This window comes from Alosa alosa, chromosome 13 (genome assembly GCF_017589495.1).
Source record: "Alosa alosa isolate M-15738 ecotype Scorff River chromosome 13, AALO_Geno_1.1, whole genome shotgun sequence".
NCBI lineage: Eukaryota > Metazoa > Chordata > Actinopteri > Clupeiformes > Clupeidae > Alosa > Alosa alosa.
In genome coordinates this window covers 15,602,966-15,625,654 of record NC_063201.1, presented here as the reverse complement: position 1 = coordinate 15,625,654, position 22,689 = coordinate 15,602,966, and the positions used below count along the sequence as shown (strand labels likewise).

The 22,689-nt window shown below is 39.9% G+C and overlaps 1 protein-coding gene across 1 annotated transcript; it reads left to right on the top strand.

The window, feature by feature from the left end:
* Nucleotides 1-12,307: 12,307 nt before the first annotated feature.
* cmc1 (C-x(9)-C motif containing 1) lies at nt 12,308-21,978 on the top strand. The gene is made up of 4 exons (XM_048261027.1): nt 12,308-12,413; nt 13,189-13,281; nt 19,451-19,541; nt 21,217-21,978. The coding sequence occupies exons 1-4, from the start codon at nt 12,395-12,397 to the stop codon at nt 21,335-21,337; spliced, it is 324 nt and encodes a 107-aa protein (XP_048116984.1). The 5' UTR covers nt 12,308-12,394; the 3' UTR covers nt 21,338-21,978.
* Nucleotides 21,979-22,689: the final 711 nt, after the last annotated feature.

The window sequence follows — 22,689 nt, the reverse complement described above, 5'->3', positions numbered from 1 at the left end:
CTAACTCAAATGGATGGGTAAGTCATATATTTTTTCAGCATGTGTGTAGATTAAATCAGCAGTTTAGCCTGGCACCTTGTTTTAACAGTTGAGCTCCAGGGGGCCCACTGAAGTATATTTTGAACCACAAGCTTTAAAAAGAAACTGGGAGGTCGCTATTCCTCTCACAGGATCTGACAGTTTCCATCTTCGAACAGGAAGTTGACTCCTTTGGTCACTGCCAGGGCCAATCTGACACCACTCTCATTATCACTCCATCTGAGCCCCATTAAACAGTCCTGTGCCAGGGTGCATGACTGAGGCTCGGTGGATCTCAAACTGTAATGTGGTACTTCCTTCCCTCACATGCACATGATATCATGTCATTGTTTGTTATTTCATGTCATGTTGTTTTAATATTTAGTTTAAAAGTCAATGCTGAGTTGGGAAGGGAGCATAATCCATTCTGGATCATCATCCACCAAAATGTCTAACACCAGTAAACAGATTGATAAAAGATATAGATTTGATTGGAGTATTGGTAAATCAATTCTTAAAAGATCCTCCCTGAAGGTGTGTGTGTGTTCATGTGTAAGAATGTTTACTGCTCAGTTTTGATGTATCTGCATTTTCAATATATTTCATTTAAATTTAGAATGTAGACGGCAAACCCATAAACACTGTAAATTCATGAAATTACATATTTATTTATCACAATCTGTATGTAGTCTTTTCTGTTGCTTCTGAATAGATGGGTGTAGGATATTGGTATTTACTCCTCAACATTAGATTAACAAACATTACCAGACATTTCTTTATCAATATTCATCAAAGGCTTCATAAAGGAATAGACAACTTGCATTAGCCAGCCAACGTGGCTGAGCCAATGTGTCCCACAAGTGTATTTAGATGTTTCCCTTTGAAAATCTGCTGAGTCTCCCATCACATTGTGATTAACAATTTGCTTAGAGCTCCCTCTATCTTTGTCTGTCATTATTATTCTGCAGATGATTGAAATCTTAGTTCCTGGTGCATGCACTGTGGCAAATGTAGACAAGGTTCATTTCATCCATTGATTGATTTATTGGTTTCTCAGCTTACCAGTATCCCAGAGGTAATACGTAAGCTCTTTATTTTTCACTAAGGCACATTGTGCGCAAACAAACCTAAGCCTGAGGTAATTAATCGGCTTTATGTGAAGTTTTAATGCAGAAATGCCCCATGAATCAGTTATTGAGTGTGACAGAGACTTTGGTTTCCTAATGAACTATGTTAGAAATTCATTATGTTCCTAGTTTAGTCTAGTCAAACAGACTCTGAAAATGATTCAGTTTTTGTCATGTTACTTCACAGTCTCTCTCCCATTTGAGTGTGATCTTTTGTTATTATTTCAATCATAAAGATTTTCTTTATATCTATTGGTCTAAATACATGTTTATGAGGTTACAATGTTTTGACACTTTGTGTCTGTAAATCATAAAGACCAAAGGTGTGTACACATCAATGCCATGTCAAGGTTAGTCCTTGAAAGTTTTTAATAAGCACTACAGCTGTTTTATTGTGTTGCATAATGTTACGCCATACAAATGGTACTATCAATAGTTACAGAATCATCTAATCATCTCTATATCACTGATCACTTTTGTCATTTTCTGTACTTAACCGTACTCTAGTGAGCATTACAGGCAGATGATTGAAGCGGTCATACCTCATAATGCAAATTGAATGTCTAACATTACTCGTATAACTAACCTCTTCAAATTGCTATGCATGCCCATTGTCTGTATGGATGCTTCACAATTGCTTGATGAAAGTTGAAGCAGGTGGTTAGTGTGAATGGCTATCCTGTCATTGGAGGCATCAGATGACTTATGGGAATGTCTATAATCAATTACATTTCAGTCAGTTGCAGTATAAGCTTTTTGAAGACATGAAAGGTGAATAGGCATTAAGGCATGCAAGTACTATTAATGCCAAAGGATAAAGCCAAATGTATAAGACCTCTGTCAGCATGCACACTTCCATACTTACATAAAATGCATGCACATCAGAATTAAATAAGAATAATTAATCTTGTACTTAAATAACAAAATCAGGTCAAAAAATAGAGGGAAGCACTTGAAATTATTTAGAACACTTCCAAACAGATTGGAATTGTCTCACATAGCACATGTCCAACCCCCCACTTGCATTTCTCTATCCTAGCTCCTGATTCTTTTGTCACTTTTTTTTAGAAAGATTCTCACTGTATATTTTAACGCATTTCTTTTGGATCTCAAACACTAATGAGGCTTTTTTTATTTATTTATTTATTCACAAAGAAACCTTGGGGTTCAGTGTTTCTTCCATACTTATGGATGGGCAGGCAGAAAATAAATACTAAATCATTTTTTCTATAGCTGGTACTATATTTACTACTGCCAGGTTACTGTTTTTTTTATGTGCACACAAACACAGAGAGAGAGAGAGAGAAACAGACACTACACATGCTGCATACTGTACAGAGTGAACAGTGTTGCATGCCTAGAGTTTACAGCTCTGAAGTTTATTGGAGCTGTTTGTGGCAAGTGGTAACATAATTGCCCCAATCTTACCCTCCACTACTTGTAGCACCTCACCCACCCCCCACACACACACATACACAAATCCATCATCTCTGGCAGCAGCCTGGTCCCTGGTGACGATGGAGGCATTCACGCACGATACATCTGTGGTGGCTCCTCTGTCACACCCTCGCCTCAAAAGTGTTAATAGATCCAATGCCATCTTACTTCTCACTTATTTGACATGAGTGTGGGAGAGGTGGGAGATGTCTGGGGTGAAGGCGAGCAGAGAGAGGTCACCAAGGAGTCAGGAGTAGGCATCCATCTCGTCAAGATAGCAGGAAGAGGGTGAAGATTGATTCATGTGTATGAGAATGAGCAAAGTTATGCATCTACAAAAGCAGCCATGATGTGTTCATGATATTTCTTGATAACTGTACATCCATTTTAAAACAATTATATTGTTTGATGATGCGTGCCCATAAAGCATGAAGGACTGTATAGATTTGTCCAGATGAATGACCATTTTCATCCATCCATTAGCTCTTGCCAGCCTATATTTATAACATTCCCTGAGCTCTTGAAATAATTCACTCACTCATTTCATTTTAAAGGGTTGTTGGAAACCATCAAACCACATTATGTTGAAATTACACAGTCAGCTTGCACTGAAACACTTACCTTTTCATGAAAAACTTTGAAAACTTTTTGTTAAGAATGTAAGGTTGGAAGCCCTTATGGTACAGTTGCTAACGTCACTCTCTATTGTTCAGGTCTTATCAGATGGGACTGTATTTGGTATTTGCTGTTGTTCATTAAAATACAATAGTTTACTCAGAAACTGTGTTTAACGTCTATATTATAAATGTATTTGTTTCTTTCTTTATTATGAGCTTTGTTATGAAATAGTAAAGGGTGAGTTGATTATATAGGCATTATGGAATGGAGCGATGTTGTATTAACAAAAATAGATTAAATATATTTAAGGTATTTAACTGGTATGAATGCTTTACTTTTGTGTATCTCATGGTCATCTGGGCTGTGTGTGTCTGACTGCGAGTTTGTGTCCAAGTGGCATTTTCCTTTTAGGGAATCTGAGATTGTCCATCCATTTAACAGATGGCCAAAGTGGCAGAGGAAGAGGTGGGGGCAGTGATTTTGGTGACCTCTTGCCTGCCAACGGACTTGCTTAAAGGCAAAAACATGGAACAAAATCTGATGTGTTGTCCTAAACTGTAAATGGCTGTAGATGTTTTCACACGTTAACATGCTGAGAGAGGGGTGATGGGCAGTTTGGTTTAGGGGCATATTTTTGGGTCTCTTGTTGGTCCGTGTCAAAGTGCCTCTGCTCTGTCTCTTGCACCCATATGTGCAAGTACACACACACACACACAAATAGGGGCAGACTTTCTCTTTAACACACACACACAAATAAACTGTACACACATACAGAGGCAAGCAGATACACAAAGAGATACAATGAAACTCAGGTCTGAAAGCCACCAGAAGCCATTCTCTGCTTTTGAAAGAGATAGATGGCCAGTCTGTTGCATTATAAGGTCTACTTTCAATGGGACACTGCCAAAGCCCAGTGTTTTCTAACCTTCACATAATAAAATTCTGGACGGATGAAATACTAATAGATTTTTTGCTCCTCTTTGCCAGCTTTCAAGCTACCCCTTACAGAAGCTCTCTCATTAAAGATGCATTAGAAAGGCCTTTATTTTCCTCCATCTCTTTCTCTCTCTCAGACTGGCCTCTTCCTCAGTTCCATGCATTTGTTGTTCATAACAAGTCGGGGTTCCCAAAAGATACCTTTTCAACAGGTACAAACTTTTTCTCTTTGGTAATTAGCCCAATTCAAGCATTCGGACTCTAAAAAGACGCAAAAAAAAAGCAAGCAGGAGCCCAAAAGGTATATTACAGCAAGGGAGACAGAGTGTGAAAAAAACTAACAATTGATAAGATGCTCTCTGTGATGGTGTTTGAGCTTGTGGGCTCCTATTCAGAGCGCCCAAGGCTTCATCTTCATCTCCATCTTCCTCATCCTCGTCTTCATCTTTTTAAGCCTCTCCTTCATTTTAACACATCGGAACGGCGTTGCGTAATGAACAACCACTCGGCCGGTATATAGGATGGAGGCTTAATGAACACCCAAAAACCACTGAGGACACTGAATGGACGCCCCTTGTTCTGCCTCCCTTTTACAAGCCGAGGCCTGTGCTGCCTCCTGAAGACCGTCCTTCTCTTCTTCCTATTAAAGGAGCATAAAGCCAGGCCACAGAAGTAATTTACTTCCAGCCATTCTTTTGGGTTGCTTCTTCTGACTTTTTTCGGGAAGAAGAGCCTTTATAAAGCCTATAATTATGTTGGTGAGTGCACTTGAGTAGGAACCAAGGGGTCTTTGTATGGTCTTTTTTGGAGGGTTTTTTTTTTGTCCCAGACAAGAGTCATATTAACATTTTGTCCTCAATATCACAGATACAGCCCATCCAAGTTTTCAACTTTGCTGCAAACCTTATGTCAGTTCCTGCTTTTCTTTTTACTCTCTCTCAAGATCAACACACATGTCAGTGTCACATAGACCTTCTATGATATACAAATAAATATTTATTGAATATATGCATTTTTTTGTTTGAGCTCAGATACCGTGAAAAAAACTGATCTTTCCTTCTAGCACATAGCATGACTTTATGGTGCAACATGCCTTTATGGTGCAATGAAGGGCATCTTTATGTGGTGTATGGACACCATTAGAGTAATAATATATCAAACATTTAACTAACACTTTTGTTTTGCTCCCACTTCTCAGCTCATAATGTTAGGTTTTTGGCCAAACTTGTGATTTATTTAAATTATTTGCCACCATTTTAATTCATTCATTCATTCATTCATTCATTATTACTCACTGTATAACTATAATTATATACACTTTGCCTCGCATCACAGGATTTCTTCTTTAATATCTGTTTCCTGGTTTACTGAGAAGTCTATCAGTGCATCTAGAAGATAATTTTCTATTTGATTTCCCACTGTATCTAGTGGAGATACAGTAGATAGATTTGGAGAGAACACAAAGCCTCGATTAGTCATTTAGTATAAGTATAAGTATATATACTCTTTTGATCCCGTGAGGGAAATTTGGTCTCTGCATTTATCCCAATCCGTGAATTAGTGAAACAGACACAGCACACCATGTACACACAGTGAGGTGAAGCACGCACTAATCCCGGCGCAGTGAGCTGCCTGCATCAACAGCAGCGCTCGGGGAGCAGTGAGGGGTTAGGTGCCTTGCTCAAGGGCACTTCAGCCGTGCCTACTGGTCGGGGTTCGACCGGCAACCCACCGGTTATAGGTCCGAAGTGCTAACCAGTAGGCCACGGCTGCCCATTTCATTGTTTTTACATACCAGAGACCGCCTTGAGGGGCTTGTGTCTCATCTTATATGAGGCACAGGAACAGAAAAGGTCTCAGGACACATCAGGTTCTACCTGAGAGTTTGTCCAGCAGGACTCGAGGCCACAGCAGAGATGTGATCTTTATGCGACTGGCTTGAGAACAGGGTGTGTTGTTCCTCAAGCCCTTTTTGCCTTGGAGTTATGCTATTGACGGCGATGTCTGTCACACAATCGGGCAGCGGGCTGGTGGAGGGCGTGTGAGGGTGGCTGAGAAATGGCACAAAAGCTAAAAGGCAGTGACACTCCAGCCAAGAGCACACACCTCCCCTAGTCTTTTGTTCATGATTTTATGTCTCTTTTCATCTCTACAGAAAGGCATTTTACCCTTTATTCCATCAAAACATGTAGAACATCTTGTGAAACTACTCTCTGTTATTTTGATAATCATTAGACTTTTATGATTGACATGCTTGGGATGAATACTAATTTGAAATGTTGATATTATTTTTTGATGAGCCTTAGGTCTTGTCTTGCTGAATGCATAAAGAGAGCTTGATCAATTTAAAGTTTTAAAACGGATTAATGACACAAAGCTGTGACACAAATCATATTCATTTGGGCCTACATATCTGCAATTCTATAGTACCCACCACTGAAATAAAGTCCAAGAACCATGAACCAATTACACTGAGCACACAGGCATTGTCTACACTTTAGGTTAATAATGAAAAAGTTTGCCTCCCAATCCCCGCAAATAAACACACGCACACACACATACAAACTCAACAGTGTTCTACCATCCACCCGTTGTCGCCTCCTCTTTTGCTCCACCCCACCCTTGTGCTCTTCCGGCTGATTACTCATAATGTAATTTTAATTAAAAACCGCGGTGTCAAAGGGTTCTGCTCGCCTGAGAAGCGGGTCCAGATTGCGGCGCTGTGGCAGCCCATAGTTCAGAGGAAATGCTTCCTGACACCGCCGGGGCGCCAGGACCAGCGAGGAGCCAAGATAAACAAAAGCTGCCCCTCTTCAGAGGGCATGTTAGCGTGGTGGGGATGGTCATGAAGAGGGTCACTCTGATCAGACTCAGGGTGCTACCTGCAGACCTCACCAGGTGGAGCTTGGTGGTACTGAGGCCGAGAATCTTATTATTTTATATACAGTATATTTCATGAAAGAAACAACATTATCAGAGCTAGTCATTAGCTAGTCTACATTCCTGATGAAATTGTATTGTAATTGTACAATAGATTGCAAATGTATAATTACAAGCATTAACATTTGTAGCCATGTGGTTTTGATGATGCTCCCCTAGAACTTGGTGAGTTTTTGGCTTAGACTGTGTTTTATGGCCGTAATAATGATTGCTGTCCGACTGCTGCACAGGACAACAGTGCATTTTTGTGTAATGCACTCTAAGAGGATTAATTAAAGAGAGATCAATTGGCAGCAGGATGCGGTGAGATGAGGAGTACCTGGTGAGAGAGACGTCTGGAGATGAATAATGGAGAGTGTCTCTGACAGTGTACTCATCATACGTGTCTCACCTCTCCTGTCACAAGAGGTTTGATCAAGCTCACTAAACCCAAATATGAAGAAAAAAAAAAACAGGTACCTTGACTTGCACTTTACGGTTGGAGAAATGTCTGAAAGTGAGAATAGTCTGTGAATCTGTTACATCTACTGGGTGTGATAAACTGATTTAAAAAACTTAGTTTAATTGCACTTACACTCTATACAGTTTGTAAATGTTTTTTTTACATTTTTTGTGGTCAAAAGAAGCTCAAAGCAGATCTAAAGATTTCAACATCATCAATGTTAATAAAACATATTAGTTTACACCCCTTACACTCCTTGGAATTAACCAATCAACCACAATATCACATGCATCACTGCACCTCAAGAAGTATTTTAACATTTAATGGGCAACTCTACGCAAAACTGTCACATCCATAACGCCAACTAAATGCTGTGGTATTTGTATGATGTGAATGATTATGTGAAAAGTTTTTCATGTAAGTTCTACAACCAAGAAGAGTGAATAGGAGATAAATAACGAACATGATTTCATTGTAATGACTTTTCATTTAATCATGCATCATGTGTTTGAAATTCACCCTGCCGGTAAATGTGAGGAATGCTATAACTCATTCCATCGGAATCTTATGAATTCCTGAAAGGCGCAATACTAGGCATCTTGAGTCATCACCTTGTCATTTGTGGTTAGTGCCTCTCCTGAAGCCATTCCATCATGAATGTTGCCACTAATAAATCTACTGAAAGAAAAAATTTCATTTTCATTCTAAATTGTCAACTGTAACTGCCCTTGTACAATATTTGTGCTCCGAGGGTGGTAGCTCCTCCATGGGGCATTCTTACCATAAAATATTGGATCTAAAGTCCCATCTGTTTACATCTTAGCTATATTGTGCCAAAAGGCTATACCTAGTGCAGTAGTGCAATTTCCATTTAACTCATACAGCTTCTGCGTTTAATTTGTCTGTACAAATGGAAAATAACATTGTTGATGTTAATGTACTATGTATGAAAATAATAATTAAAAAAACAAAACAAAACAGCAGTTTCCTCCCCTCAGACCATCTGGCCCTCCTCACCTTCATGATTATGGAATCAGTGACTTCACTGTGAACACTTAACCCAAGCGGCACAAGGTGCTGCTCCTGGTAACATTTGGCCATGGGAGCCAAGCCGTCCTTCACCCCCAGACAGTTGGAGGGGGGGGGATACAGTTGGCCTGACCAGTGAAGCATGCAATAAGAGGGTTTAACTTTGTTAACCTTCCCTCTGCCAGGTTCATGGTAGCCTGCTGTTAGGGTATATTGGACTCTCTGGGTCAGAGTCCAGGCTTTGGCAAAACCCCTGACAAGGGGGTGATGCGCTGTTATTAAATTCTCCTGTGCGTCGCCCCCCTCCTGCCATGGTGTCAGATGGAGAAAGTGAACGCATAGGTGCACAGCTTCTGGCAGGTGCTACCATGGAGGCACCCGCAGAGATGGGCGCTTGACTTGCCTGGTGCCCTCTGAGGATCGTGGATCCCACGAGGCAAGATGAGGACACATTACATACACACACACACACACACACACACACACACACCACACATACAAATAGACTTTGTTGCTGGACTGCTCATCGAGCCTGGACAAAGGGCTGATTAATGTTTCACAATGTAGCTGTTTTACCTTAAAATAACGGTTTCAAACTCATTCTGGATTGCAACATTGTTATTATCGTGGGTAAGAGCATGACCCTTTTTGTCGATTTTACATGAATTGAGTAAAAAATTTTGAAAATTGACAGAAAGGGGAGTTCTTACATTGTGTTACTTTAAAGAACATGTATCACCTCCTTTACTCCAAATGCACAGCACAATCAATACAGAGAGCCTGAGAGACACCTAGTATAAGTAGAGTTAGAATCAGTAGAGTTAGAATAAATCAGCCTGTGGTTAAACCCTTTGGTAGTGGAAAACTGACACCACAGCTACTCCCCGGGTATCGAAAGTGACAGCGAGGCCTACTGTCTCATCAGGGGAGAGTGAGAAAAAAAGACACGCCTGGCCTAGTGACAGACGGCCAGGCTACAGGTAGACAGTAAGATGCAGCTGTTTTCTCATTGATGTTAGTTTGTGGTGCTTGTGTTCCTAGGCGATTAAACATCAACATCAAACACATCCTTTGTGCTTTGGTGGTTGAAGTTAAAGTTCATGGTGCTGTGATGTCTTGCACTCTGGTTAAAGTGCAGGCATGAAGGTGGTAAAACGACTGACAGACAATACCACTGCCTTCTCTGTCGTTATCCCTCTCTTTCTCTCTGCAACTTTACTTTATAGGTTTAACATGTTGCTGCTCTTCAACTTCTTGGTCTCTTTGCCTCACTCTCTCTAAAATTAGGGGTTCATTTGCTCCACCGATAAATCAATGTTTTGGTCTGAGCTGTTAGTTGTGTTTAGCTTTTCAGTTGTTAGTGGCTGGCACTATGGTATGTGGTCTCACTGCCATAACACTCTATTCTTCACTCAACACACAACAAAACACATATCAAAATAAACAGCAGACCTTGCCAAATACAAAAAATATAAAGCCATTCTCAAGTAATTATTAGCCGAAGTAGTCCAGTTTTGAAATTGCAGCAAATTTCTACATGGTCTCCAACATTGGGGTTATATTCTAATGTTCTAATGTCTAATGTTGCTGCTTCTGTTTATCACAATAAGTTTTGGTTTTGTCTTCCCCTCTCGTCGCTGATTGGCCTGACAATTTTCTTGTCTGAGGGAAACAGTTATGAACTATGGTGTTCCAGACTAGATCTCCACGAAAGAAGATCTATGGGCGGGGCCAGGCTAGGGGCATGCTGCCCCGTAACAAAAATGTGAAAAATAGCCCCTTAAATGATGACTTCTGACAAGTTTTGTGGAAAGAGAAGGGTAGAGAGCATAGTAGCGACTTCACACAGAAGCATGAGCTTCAGGGCCCCCTGACCCTGGGTCCAGTAGGCACTTTCAGTGATCTGTCCCTGGGGTTAAGTGCCTTGCTCAAGGGCACAACGGTGGAATCTGGGATTTGAACCCACAACTTTTCAGGATACTACTAACCCAGCTCCTTAGCCACTACACCACCACCGCCCCAATGTGACCAATTAACGCTATATTGCCAACCCAATATTTCTACCTATGCTAGAACCAGCCCTGGTAGAAAGAATGCTAATAAGTCACAATCTGAAATGGCTGGAGAATATGGGAGTCAGCTAAAGTGCTTTGAATGGCAGGTATTATTAATTAAGTTGCTTCTTTGAATTTAATTGGTTCCATGCTGCAGTGGCCTTTGACTTGTGTACTACTACTACTACTACTACTACTACTACTACTACAACTACTATAAATAATAATAATAATATTTATTGAATCTTTACTTAAAGGAACCGTATGTTAGCCTAGAAATCTAGACGCACCCTAGCGGCGGCAAATGATATAGGATGGCCCCGCCAGGCTAACCGTATGTAGGATTTTGGCCAAAACTGGTACTACAATCACTTTCAAAATACTGTAGAGCGGTGTACACCACATATGTGGTAACTAGAGCAGAGCTGGCAACCCAGATGCCGAAACACTACTGACTTTGTGATTACTAGATAGAAAGGGCACATGTTACCCCGCTGCTCATCCAGCTACACTGGCTACCTATGGCGGCCCGCATCAAATTCAAGTCTCTAACGCTTGCCTACAAAGTAGTCTCCGGTTCTGCTCCCACCTACTTGAATGCCCTCATACAGACTTACACTACCTCCAGACCGCTGCGCTCCTCTGACGAACGACGCCTAGCTCTACCACCGGTACGCTCAAGCCAATCCAAACTTTTCTCATCTGTTGTTCCTCGTTGGTGGAACACACTGCCAGTTCCTACAAGGGCAGGGACATCCTTTTCCACTTTCAAAAAACTCCTGAAGACCCAGCTCTTTAGAGAACATCTACTCTCATAGCAACACTTACAACAAGTCTTACTGATCCTAGCACTCACCAGCCGTTTTAAACTGACAAGTAACTGTTAAAAACAGCACTCACTGACGCACTTATTCTTACTGTACTCTAATGTTTTTAAACTGTCCTAAAATTGTGAGAATTGTTCTAAAAACTTACTGTTTACCATGTTGTTAGTCGCTTTGGTTAAAAAGCGTCAGCCAAATGTAATGTAATGTAATGTAATGTAAAGTAGATAGGTGGAGGGTGGCGGATCAGGCTAAAACACAAATATGTAAACATCAACATGCAGTTCAGGGCTGCAACTTCACTTTTTTAAATGACGATATCCTGGCCGGACTACTGTTGTCAGTGATATAAGTATTTGAAATTAGCATGATTTCCTAATGTCTAGTGACAAATCAGGGCCATTTTATGATTAATTGAATTACATTTCTTACATACGGTTCCTTTAAAGATTATTATTATTATTACAGGTCTCTCCACACCCGAACCAGCATTATATCTAATTTATATTACTCTAAACCACCTTCTGTAAACCAACGGCATACTACTGTTGCACTATATTTCTTGTCCTGCCTAGACCGTCTATCTATACTTTGTATTGCACTTTTCTGCTTTTTTGCATTTTTGCACTTGTACTCTGCACAATAACAATAAAGTTGAATATAATCTAATCTAATCTAATTTAATCTAATCATCTAATCGAATCTAGTCTAATAAACGTTTACTATGGTGTTTTTATTCAATTGGAATAAAAACCTGTTCAATTAGTTTTGGGTCGGACCTTATTTTACCTGGACTAACACAATACAATGCACTAACACAGGGTGCGCGCATTGTGGCTCTTCTCCCTTCGCGCTTTTGCGCTCGTCGGCGGAAGTACGTAGGTTGGGGCGGGTCTTCCATGATTTTGATAGGTCAAGTGTGAGGGAAGGACGTGAATGCTTTCGAAACTCATGTAATCGACTTTCACAATGGAAGCGTCCCAATCAGGTATTTTTGAAAAGTGTTAAAAACGACACAAGCTCCGTGTGCTCGGCAATTTTGCGAACTGAAGCTGTATGGTAGTAATTACAGTGAATGCATACTCAGTCCGCTTAAATTTGGAAGTTGATAACGATAGCGTGAGCTCGTAGATAACCTAGCCAGTATTATCATTAGCGAACAGCTAACGTCAAGTGAACATCTATCCACCTTACTACAACGAGATCTTTGAATGTAATGTGTCTCAGCGAAAACCAATAACTCCTCTTGTTATCTAGAAAATATAACGTTATCTAATGCCCTGTTGGTGTGCTTGATAACGTCATTGTAACATTAAGCTTTGCTAACACGTCCTTGTCATGATGATGTGTGTTGATAAAGCTATAAAGGCCGTTAACGTTATAGTTCGCTTGGCATAACAGTCCCAGCTCGTTATCACTTTTGAGTGAGATGTGTTCGGAACTTACGAAGTGTTGTTTTGAAGCTGTATACAGTCTGGTCAGCATCGAGGCATTTTTCTATGTGTAAAGGTGGACGTTACACACTCGTCCAACAGTGTTGCACACCACAACTAAATATTTGAAACCATATGTGATTGTGTGGTTGAGTGAAATACAATATGAACAATAATGTATTGAAATACAATAACAGTAATACAATATTTTCCAATATGAACTTCATTAACCATGTACACTTCATCCTCACTTTTCATCATGCTTAGTTTATTTGCCTTAATATACTTTTGCTATCATGTTGATTAACATCAATAATTGTCTTATTTCAGAAGAGCCTGTGTTGCGCCATGTGGAAACAGATGTTTTGATACCCAAGATGATGAGGGAGAAGGCAAAGGAGCGTTGTGGAGAAAATGTTGCTGGTATGTCTTAAATTGCTCTAATTAAAACTTAAGAGAGTGTGTCTGGAAAGGCTTCCAGGGGCGTAACCAGAAATTTAACTTAAATTGGTGTGTTAAAGTGCAGCAATCAAGTCTTTCTTGTAAACAAAGGTTTTAAATACAGTTGTTAACTCAATTCCAAAGAAAATACACGTCCATATCCGTTTAACTCTGTCACCATCAGCGCACAGCTCTATCTGTCATCATATGAAGCTCGCCATGCCAGATACGAGATTGTGATTGATTCCTGGGTTTTTGGAAAATTGGAAATGGGTGTCAATTGCCTCCTTGCCAGACTGACCTGTAGAGCAAATTCATATTTACCAACTGGATTCTTTCTCTTCTCTTAATGTGGAATACGTTTCTATACTTCTTCAATGAAGTCGTCTAACAACATGCTCTTTGGATCCCATTCCATCCACTCTTCTGCAATCCCCCCACTGTTTTGACAGCGGTCCTGCATGCTATTAATTCATCACACAGTTCTGGAGAAGTTCCTTTTTCTTTCAAACAAGCAAGGGTTACTAGCCTGGTCCTATCCACCTGTATCCAGCTAATTTTCATCTCACTGAGAAACAGGTCTGGCCCCTTTCAACGCGCTTACATTTCCCTCTGGGATGGAAAGTGGCAGTGGTAAACAGCAGCGCCTGCCAATATAAAAAATGCAATTGGTATAATGTGTACATTTATGCAGCCAAGGTAAATATGTTGTTTCCTGAATATCGATGCTGTTTATTCTCAGTTTGTAAAGGTTAGGCTAAGTAGGAAGTAACGTTAGGAATCCCTCATCAATGTGATTGGTTAGGCGAGATGCAACATGAAGAACTATAGACCGGTCTCCCTTTTCCCCTTGGCAAAGTTTCTTTAGAAAGTGGTGTTAAGGCAAGTTTCTGATTTCTTATCAGAAAAACCTACCAGATCCTAAGCAGTAGCTAAAGCCTCTACTAAGTTTTACTTGACTTATCTGCAGCTTGACACAATGAACCATGACATTCTCCTCTGCATTATCTGAGCTAGGAATTTCTGGGACAGTTTTTAGTTGGTTTGCATCCTACCTCCAAGGATGTTTATTTAGTGTGTCTTGGCAAGGACAGGTCAAGACTTCATCACAGGTGCACCTCAGGGACCAGTACTTGGGTCCCTTCTATTCTTCATTTTCACCACTTCTGTAGGTCAGAAAATTTACTCCCATGGTATGTCTATTACTGTTGCGCGGATTATACTCAACTTTACCTGTTTTTTCCATCCTGATGACTCAAGAAGGTACACTATGCAAGATTTTCACTTTAATATAGACCTAACCTTTACAGAGCCAATTTGATGGTAAACAAACTTGTACTAGTAAACAAACTTGTACTAGAACTGTACTTCTACTTGTAATGTAGAATTGTTCACCTAGCATAGCCATACAGCACAGCCGTAGCGAGTCACTAACAAGAGAACCAGCCTTTCAACTTCAAGAATAGCGGGACCGAAGACATCTCGTGATAATTGTGAAACATTACCTTGTCAGTAAATATAGCTCTTGGGAGAGAGTTTTTGCCTGTTTGCCTTCACCTTCACAACAAAAGCATTTTCATTGTGTACAGGGGGAACAAGCCATGAGAAGTTCCAATGGCAGAGTAAAATATAAATATATCGTGACTCTAGGGGTAGCTCTACAGTTGCCAAAAATACCTGACCCTGCATAGTATACCTTTTAATATTTTGCTCAGATTTCTGCATGCCTCAGGGATATTTCAATCTAGATGAAAGATTGACCCCTTCTGCTCAATCCCTCCAAAACTGAGACTCTGGCTTTAGCCAGCACAGCTATTCCACAGCAGATCAGCATACAGCTTGACTCATCTTCACAGACCCCAGCTAAAAAATGTGTCCCAATTGACTAAAACCCCCCACCAACTAAATTTCTATGAGCATGTAATCACAGTCACAATGTCATGCCAGTTTATCTTATACAATGTGCAGAAGATTAGGCCTTATCTAACACATTATGCCACACAACTTCTTAAGCAGGCCATGAAAATAGACTATTGCAGTATATTGTGAGCTGGTCTACTTGCTTTTAAAGCGAGACCATTACAGATGATTCAAAATGCAGCAGCTTGTCTGGTCTTTATTCGGCTAAAGAACACAAATGTAACTCCTCTGTTAGTTACTTTTCACTGGCCTTTCTATAGCAGCCAAAATTAAATTCAAATCCCTAACTCTGGCCGATAGGACACTTACTAGATCTGCATCTTGCTATCTTTATTCCATGATCCAGCCCTACTTCCCCTCTCATCCACTGTGGTCCTCTGATGAGCGTGTGCCATGTCGGCCATCAACAGTAGAGGTCATAGTCAAGACTCTTTTCTTACTGATTCTTTCACCTAATCCTCTTCATTCAATCAATAGTTTGGGGATCTTCAAAAGCTTCCAAAAGAGATGGTGATTCTTGTGTTTCATAATGTAAAAGTCTTGCATGTCAGTCCTTCAATTTTATTAAATATAAATGACATTCTAATTAGCGAAACAGTATATGGTATTTTCCTTCTACCTGGAAGAATAAGTTGAAGAGTACAGTCTCAAGTAGGGCTACACCTTACCATTGTTTTCATTGTCAATCTGTTCATTATTTTCTTGATTAATCTGTTGGTTGATCTATAAAATATCAAAACATGGTGGTCAAAGCCCAAGCCCAAGATGAAAAGCCCAAGCCCAAGATGACATACTCATACTCTCTTTTTTTGTCAAAATGGTTGGAGATTAATATTATAGTTGACAACAAATCAGTTAATTTATTAAATGTTGCAGCTCTTGTTTGCAATAATAAAGGGGCTATTCTGTTCACAAATTGCTAAATAATTTTAGAAATATTTTAATAGATATTTTAAATTTCATTATTCGGTTCTGCTTATCGGTTCCGTTCTTTCTTTTGTAATATTTCAGTTCCCAAGGCGACTATTTGGGCTGCTTGATTATGGCAAAAATCATAATTGTTTTGTTCAATATTGAGTTATTATGTAACACAATTATCAAATAATTTTGGTAACATCATCCATTTTCTTAACTTGAGAAGTAGATTAAATGAAATGTTAAATATAAATCAACTGGAAAAAAAAACAAAAAAAAAAAACAAAGGCAAAAACTATACAACAGTTACCACTATAAAGCAAAGGAGTGAACTGCATTCATAACTCAAGATGACAAAACGAGAGCAAAATAAAGCCAAATAATAGTTTTATTTCAATAATGTTTTGTCATAATTTTCAATTCATCTATTATTTTGATTAATTGCATAGCCCTACTGTCTATTGTTGCAGTTGCAGAGGTCCTGCCATATGTTTTCTGCTTTGTGTAGCAGATACACTGCACATTTTTCTGCTGTTGCCATGGTATGAAGGTTGTGGTCACAATCTTTGAGTGCTGTTTATCTTGTCCGTGCCGTCAGACACCACACCTGAACACGACAGCCAAGAGCGCACGTTTTGCAGGGGAGAGTGTGGTGGAGGTAGGGGCTTGTGGATGGAAACACCCCACCCCCTCCTCACCCATCAGGCAAAGCGGCCCCCTCGTTTTCACACCTCTGTCTCTGCAGATGCTGAGCTCAGTGGTTGATTGTTCCCTATTACTCGGAACAAGAATCTGACTTCCGTAAAGGCAGAGACCGTTTGGTACAAAAGTTACCACAATCGCTGTTTTATTGGAGGTATTTCCTACTACCTCTGTGAAGTAATGGTTTCACCCATGCCATTTTACTAGCCTATAGTATAGTTTCTTTGAAGTATGGCCCTAGTGTGTGGTCAAATTTGTTTGTTTGTTGTTTTTTTAGGCATAAAAATGCAAAACTTTACCTGTGACCCTGTATTGTGTGCTGGATATGTGTGCATGCAGAGGTATGTCACTTATAACCAAACAGAAATAAAGGACTGTTATCATTCCTGCCATTTTGTAAATGCACTGCAATTGTCTTTTCAACCACAGCTAATGTGTGTTATTTTTTTGTTAGGCAAAGTGCGGGTGCTGGTAAACCTTTCACCCCTAAGGTCCCATGTGAGGCGTATTTCAGCTTTGCTGTAGCTTTTATTCTGGCATTGACTCCTCTGTAGTCAGTCTTCCTCTTAGTTCTTGGTCTTTGTTGTGAGCCGTCAGGCTTGCTTAATCTTCGAATCGCATTTGAAACATGAGTTTCTGCTCCAGCGAAGACATGATTGAGTTTGAATAGCTGCATGCGCATAATCAGGTAGGAATTAATTGACTATGGTTGTGCAAGCTATCCCTCAGCTGCTGGCCTGCTGAGCCATCAGAGAGCCACAGAGAGGGCGGAATGAGAGAGATTTCAGTGTTTGATATACCGTTGGATCACTTCAGCAAAAAAGGAATTATATTCACTTCCACTCATGCCTATTTTCACTTTTGTAAAATATCTGTTTTGGGGGGTGAAAAGTGAAAAGTTGTATAACTATGCTCTAGTGTACGGGCACATCCTGCAACTGATCAGCCTAAATAATATAAATGGTACTTGGCATCTGTGCGACTTGAGGTTATAGGCTAACTGTCTTCTCTTTATCTACTGCAACACACAAACAAAATCAGATTTAGAATTGTAATTTCATTAAAAAGTACATAGTGTTTGTTTTTTATGTGTAACTGCATTATGTACAATTACTTTGCTCTCACAGAAGGTGCATCCTCGTGTTTTTTTTTTCTACTGTTCTTTTTTTCCATGGTATTTTTTTTTTTTTTTGTGGAATAGAAAGAAAAGCATATAGTTTTAATACAACACACTCATTGCTCATTTGACTAGCTTTGTATTTCAATGTAGGTTCATATGTATGAGTGGGATAGGTCAAGTGTAACATGCCGTTGCTTGTATTTGCTTGTCTGGGGAAGGGCGATATTAGATTTGTCATTAGATTAGTCTCAGGATCCTGGCTGCTGAAATTGGTTTTGCTCAATCTCGTCTGCATACAGATGAAAAGTATCAGCATAATCACTCAGATAAAAGTAATTATGGGATGCTGTTTACGCTAGCTTTGAGAGGCAAGGTCCTAATTAATGATCAACAGAGAGCTCGCTAATAGGGTATGGCCCCGGAACTCCTCAACAGCTTTTTCACACTACGACCTACACCTTCCATCTAGAAAGAGCTAAGTTTGTGTGAAATCTCACTGGTGTCACCTTTTTCTAACACCAATGTTAACTTTGCCCAGGGGAGTTCTCTTAACAATGTGACAAGTGTGGGGATTAGAGGTCTGTTTACAATGACCTGGTCAACGGGTCAGGATTTTTCTTTTTCTCATATATTTATAAGCATAGGTTTGTAAAAGTGCTTCTTAGCAGTGGAAGCTATTTTTGAAGACCTGAAGCAGATGCAATAAGGAAACTCGGCTGGCGGGCCCCTTTTATTTCAAGCAGCCAGGGGAACACAGGGCCTCAAGAGATTAGACTTCAGTGGCCAATTAGGACCATCAGGCCATATTCTGATCTAAAGCAATATGTGAGGGCGCTGCATAACGTGTGTGGTATGCCAATGGTAGGTGGTTCTTGCGGTTAATTCACTGAAGGCCACAATCAGATAAGGGTTTTGAAAGAAGACACACCAAACTATTGGTTATGTTGAGACTTCTGTCGTTTAGCTATAGGACTTCCTTCCCTCATTAGGCATTCTTTTTGTGGGCTAGTGTTTCAGTTCCTTTGTGGCCCCCCATCATATAGCCCCCGAATGTCTCCTATTAACAATAGTTGACATAAAAAGGGAAGTAGCTCAGGTGTTGAGACCGTTGTTCTATTTGTCTCTTAGTTTCTCTTTTGTCCAACACTTTTTTAAACATAGTTACTAGAGGTACTGAACATTGTATCTGTTTCTATTGTATTGTTCATAAATCAAAATATAAGAAGGACTGGTAAAATGAATACCTTCTCTACGTGTTCATGTAAAAGGGAAATGGCTCCCTTTGAAGAACTATTTTTAAAGTTATTTGTTGGGGCTTTTTAGCCTTTATTCACAGGATAGTGAAGATCAAACATGGGATCTGGAAATGACCTCAGGCTGGATTCGAACCTGGGTCTCTGTGGGCACTTGACCCGACTGTGGTATTGCCCCTGAAGAAGTGATTGTTGAGTAAACCTTTTGGGCACCCTATAACACCCCCATCTCTCATTCCAGCCTTTTCTCAGTGTTGTAAGGAGAGTGGATTCTTCATGGTGTTCAAATGCAGGGAGGAAAACGCAGCCCTGAAGGAGTGCCTGACAAAGCAGTGAGTGGCGACTTATCCATATTGCTTCCCACTGACACAACACCAAGTTAGAGCACAGTAACACAGTTTGGCTCTGCTTAGAGATGCACCGATATGGAATTTTAGGGCCGATAACCGATATTTATTGGTTTGTTGTGGCCGATACCGATATGATAACAGATAATATTACTCTTGAAAAAAAATTGTGAAAAGTGATTTGGGGAAAGCATTTAATAAGCATAATTTTATTGCAGTAATTTTACCTACCACCAAATGATGGACAGAACTCATAATAGTCCTCAATAGTACAGCAGTCAACATAGCAGTAGCCTAACCCTACAGTATGTGTGGCTCCTTTAAGTGAACCTGACGTCAGTGAATTGCGAGTGAGTGGCTAGAGAGTATAAATCGTTTTCATTTAGGACTAAACACTCATAAATGGCTCGGCTGGGAATAAGCTACAGTATAGCGACCAAATCAGAGTTTGTGAGGGAAACTTAGGTTTACTTTCAACTGCGGGTAACTGAATAAAGCTGCAACTCCTCAGACTGTATCTTATGTCCGTCTACTCTGTTGCGCACAACCTGCTGCAGCAGAAATGAAAGGGGTTAGCCCCGAAGGTTTTAATAACTTATTATGATGACCTGTCTGGAACTGAAGCAGGAATGGTTAGCATATTTCTAGGTAATAATACAAAACCCAAGCTAAAGTAATGCAAATATAATACTAAAACACAACTTAGAACTAGGCCTACTTATGTACTCGTCCCATAACAAGTTTGTTTATTTGTTTCCCCGACCAGCGCGGTAAAGTGCAAACACATCAGCACAAGACGACCCTAGATAGGGCTGAGCTCCGCTCTGGTAAGGTTAAATGGCAGATCATTCACGAGAGGATTTTGAGATGCACAGATTCCCAAATGAACGCATATCCACAGATTTTGTTAGAGTGGTGAAATACATTCACACCGCTGACTATATTGAGGAAAAAGTATAGCCAACCAAGCTCAAGTAGCTCAGTGTAGCCAGACGGACCTTACGTAGGCCTAAATTAGGACTTTAAAAATATCGGTAGCAAATTATCGGCCAGAATTCTGTTATCGGACCGATAATAATATTTTCATTTTTTCACTTATCGGCCAATAATATATCGACCGCCGATATATCGTGCATCCCTAGCTCTGCTACATCTATTATGTGTATGAATTAAAGCTATTTTGTCGTGTGTGTGTGGAGCATTGGTCTGACCCACTGATGTTTGTGCTTAAGATCTTGCTCATAATATTAAATTAACAAATAGATTTAGCCTTGCTATTAAATTAGCTTTCATTAGACCTTACACCGGGTCTGCAACTAAAGCGCTCCATTTGTGGAGCATAAAAATTGTTTTAGAAGACTTGTCTAATTTTCGGATGTATGCGGTACTTTCACGTCTGGTGTTGCCAGTTCCATTAGTTATAGTGGACACTAATTGTTGCAGCAGACGCTGCACAAATGGAATGCTTAAATTACGGTGTAGCCTCCCTGTTAGAATTGCCACTCTGCCCACTATCTGAATTGGGGCCCATAAATGTTTTTACAAAAGCAATGTATTGGTTTTGTTAAGGTTTTTCAACTGCCTTTTTACCTGTATATTTTTAATGTTGTTGTTATAATTACTATTTTTTTACTGTTTTTTTGTTTTGTTTTGCCAACAGTTACAAAGACCCTGCCTTCTTTGAAGAGTGTAAGCAAGAATACATCAGAGAGAAGCTTGAATTTCAGAGAACAGGCATTCCAGCCAAGAACAGGATACAGAAGCTCCCAACCAGCATGTAGATTTCAGCTGTCCTGTCTAAGGGACAAAGATGATGAGAAGGCTAATATATCCAGGAATGCCTATTGCTCACTGTTTTGTACTCAGACATGAAGTGGAGTGTATTCCTGTTTGCTTTGAGGGACTTTGATGTGATTTTGCTTGTATTGTATTGACCACTGGCTTGGTTACATGTGCCGAAGGCAATCTTTTCTGCTGGATAGCCATAGACGTCATAATCATATTTGTTTCAAAATGCAAAGCAGACTGACTTGACATAATCAAAATTCATAGAGACCCCCTTCAAATCAGATGACTGATATTGATGTTTTCACCAAAGGGAGTCTTTGTAGCATTGTTATAACATAACTGTCCTCAGAAAGAAATGATTCACAAACTGCCAGACAATGTTGGGAGTACCAAGGAGGCATTTGAAATCTGTGTGGTTCACCGATGGTAGTGTGATCACGGGAAACATGAGATGTTTCAGGAGTAAGAGTAAGACCATGGTTTAAGTCGAAAACTCTTGAAGCATATTGTTGGTCTGTATAGGGAGAGCAATCTCATAACTAAAATTTTGGATTGTAAATAATCAGAGTATGAGTCATTTGTGGTTATTTTAAAAATAATCTGCCTGTGACTAGTAAATATCCATATTTAATCATTTGTGGTCATGTCTCTGTTCTGTACCTTTACGCAAAACTATTATAGTGCAAAAAATCAATCATAACCTATCCAGCCATTTCATTGCAAAGCAGTTGACTTGCTATTGACTTTCTAATGTTTGCATTTAGTGGCAAACACTTTCACATTTCAGATAAGCCACACCTGACCTGTGGGCTCTCATTGTATTGTTTGTGAGTAAACGTGAGAGATGGGCCGTTTTTGATCATCACCCTACCACAACAAAAGAAAACAAACAAACAGCTGGCAGCTTTCAGACATGTGCTAAGAGATGCTGTATTGACTGGGGGTCGTCTGAGGCATTTCCTTTCAACTCACAGATGAATTTTCAGTTTAAATTTTCCCCACGCACCTGACATTTGCCTTACAGTAAATAAATGTAAATGTTTGTGTTAAAGGTTCAGTCAGTGATCGTATGCGATTTCAAGCCCATAACATATTTTGTCACATTCAGCAATCATCTTCTCATAATCTACTAGCTGGCCATTCTGTGAGTACACTGTAAAAAAAAAAAAAAAAAAAAAACGGTCTCAGTAGGCAGCCCAGGCTCTGAAAACTGGAAACAAACAAAGTAGGCGCAGCCTGTCCCTTAAACAGAAACGGAATCCTGTGTGGAGTTTCTTTAGGAATACTGAAGGGAGGGGTAAGCTACCTCTCTGGTGTATTTTGTTTGGTCCTTGGTTAGAATATA

Excerpts from the sequence above, each read along its gene's own strand:
- cmc1 (XM_048261027.1), top strand. Across the intron at positions 13,282-19,450 it reads TTGTGGAGAAAATGTTGCTG|CCTTTTCTCAGTGTTGTAAG; the intron begins GTATGTCTTAAA and ends CTCTCATTCCAG. Across the intron at positions 19,542-21,216 it reads AAGGAGTGCCTGACAAAGCA|TTACAAAGACCCTGCCTTCT; the intron begins GTGAGTGGCGAC and ends TTTTGCCAACAG.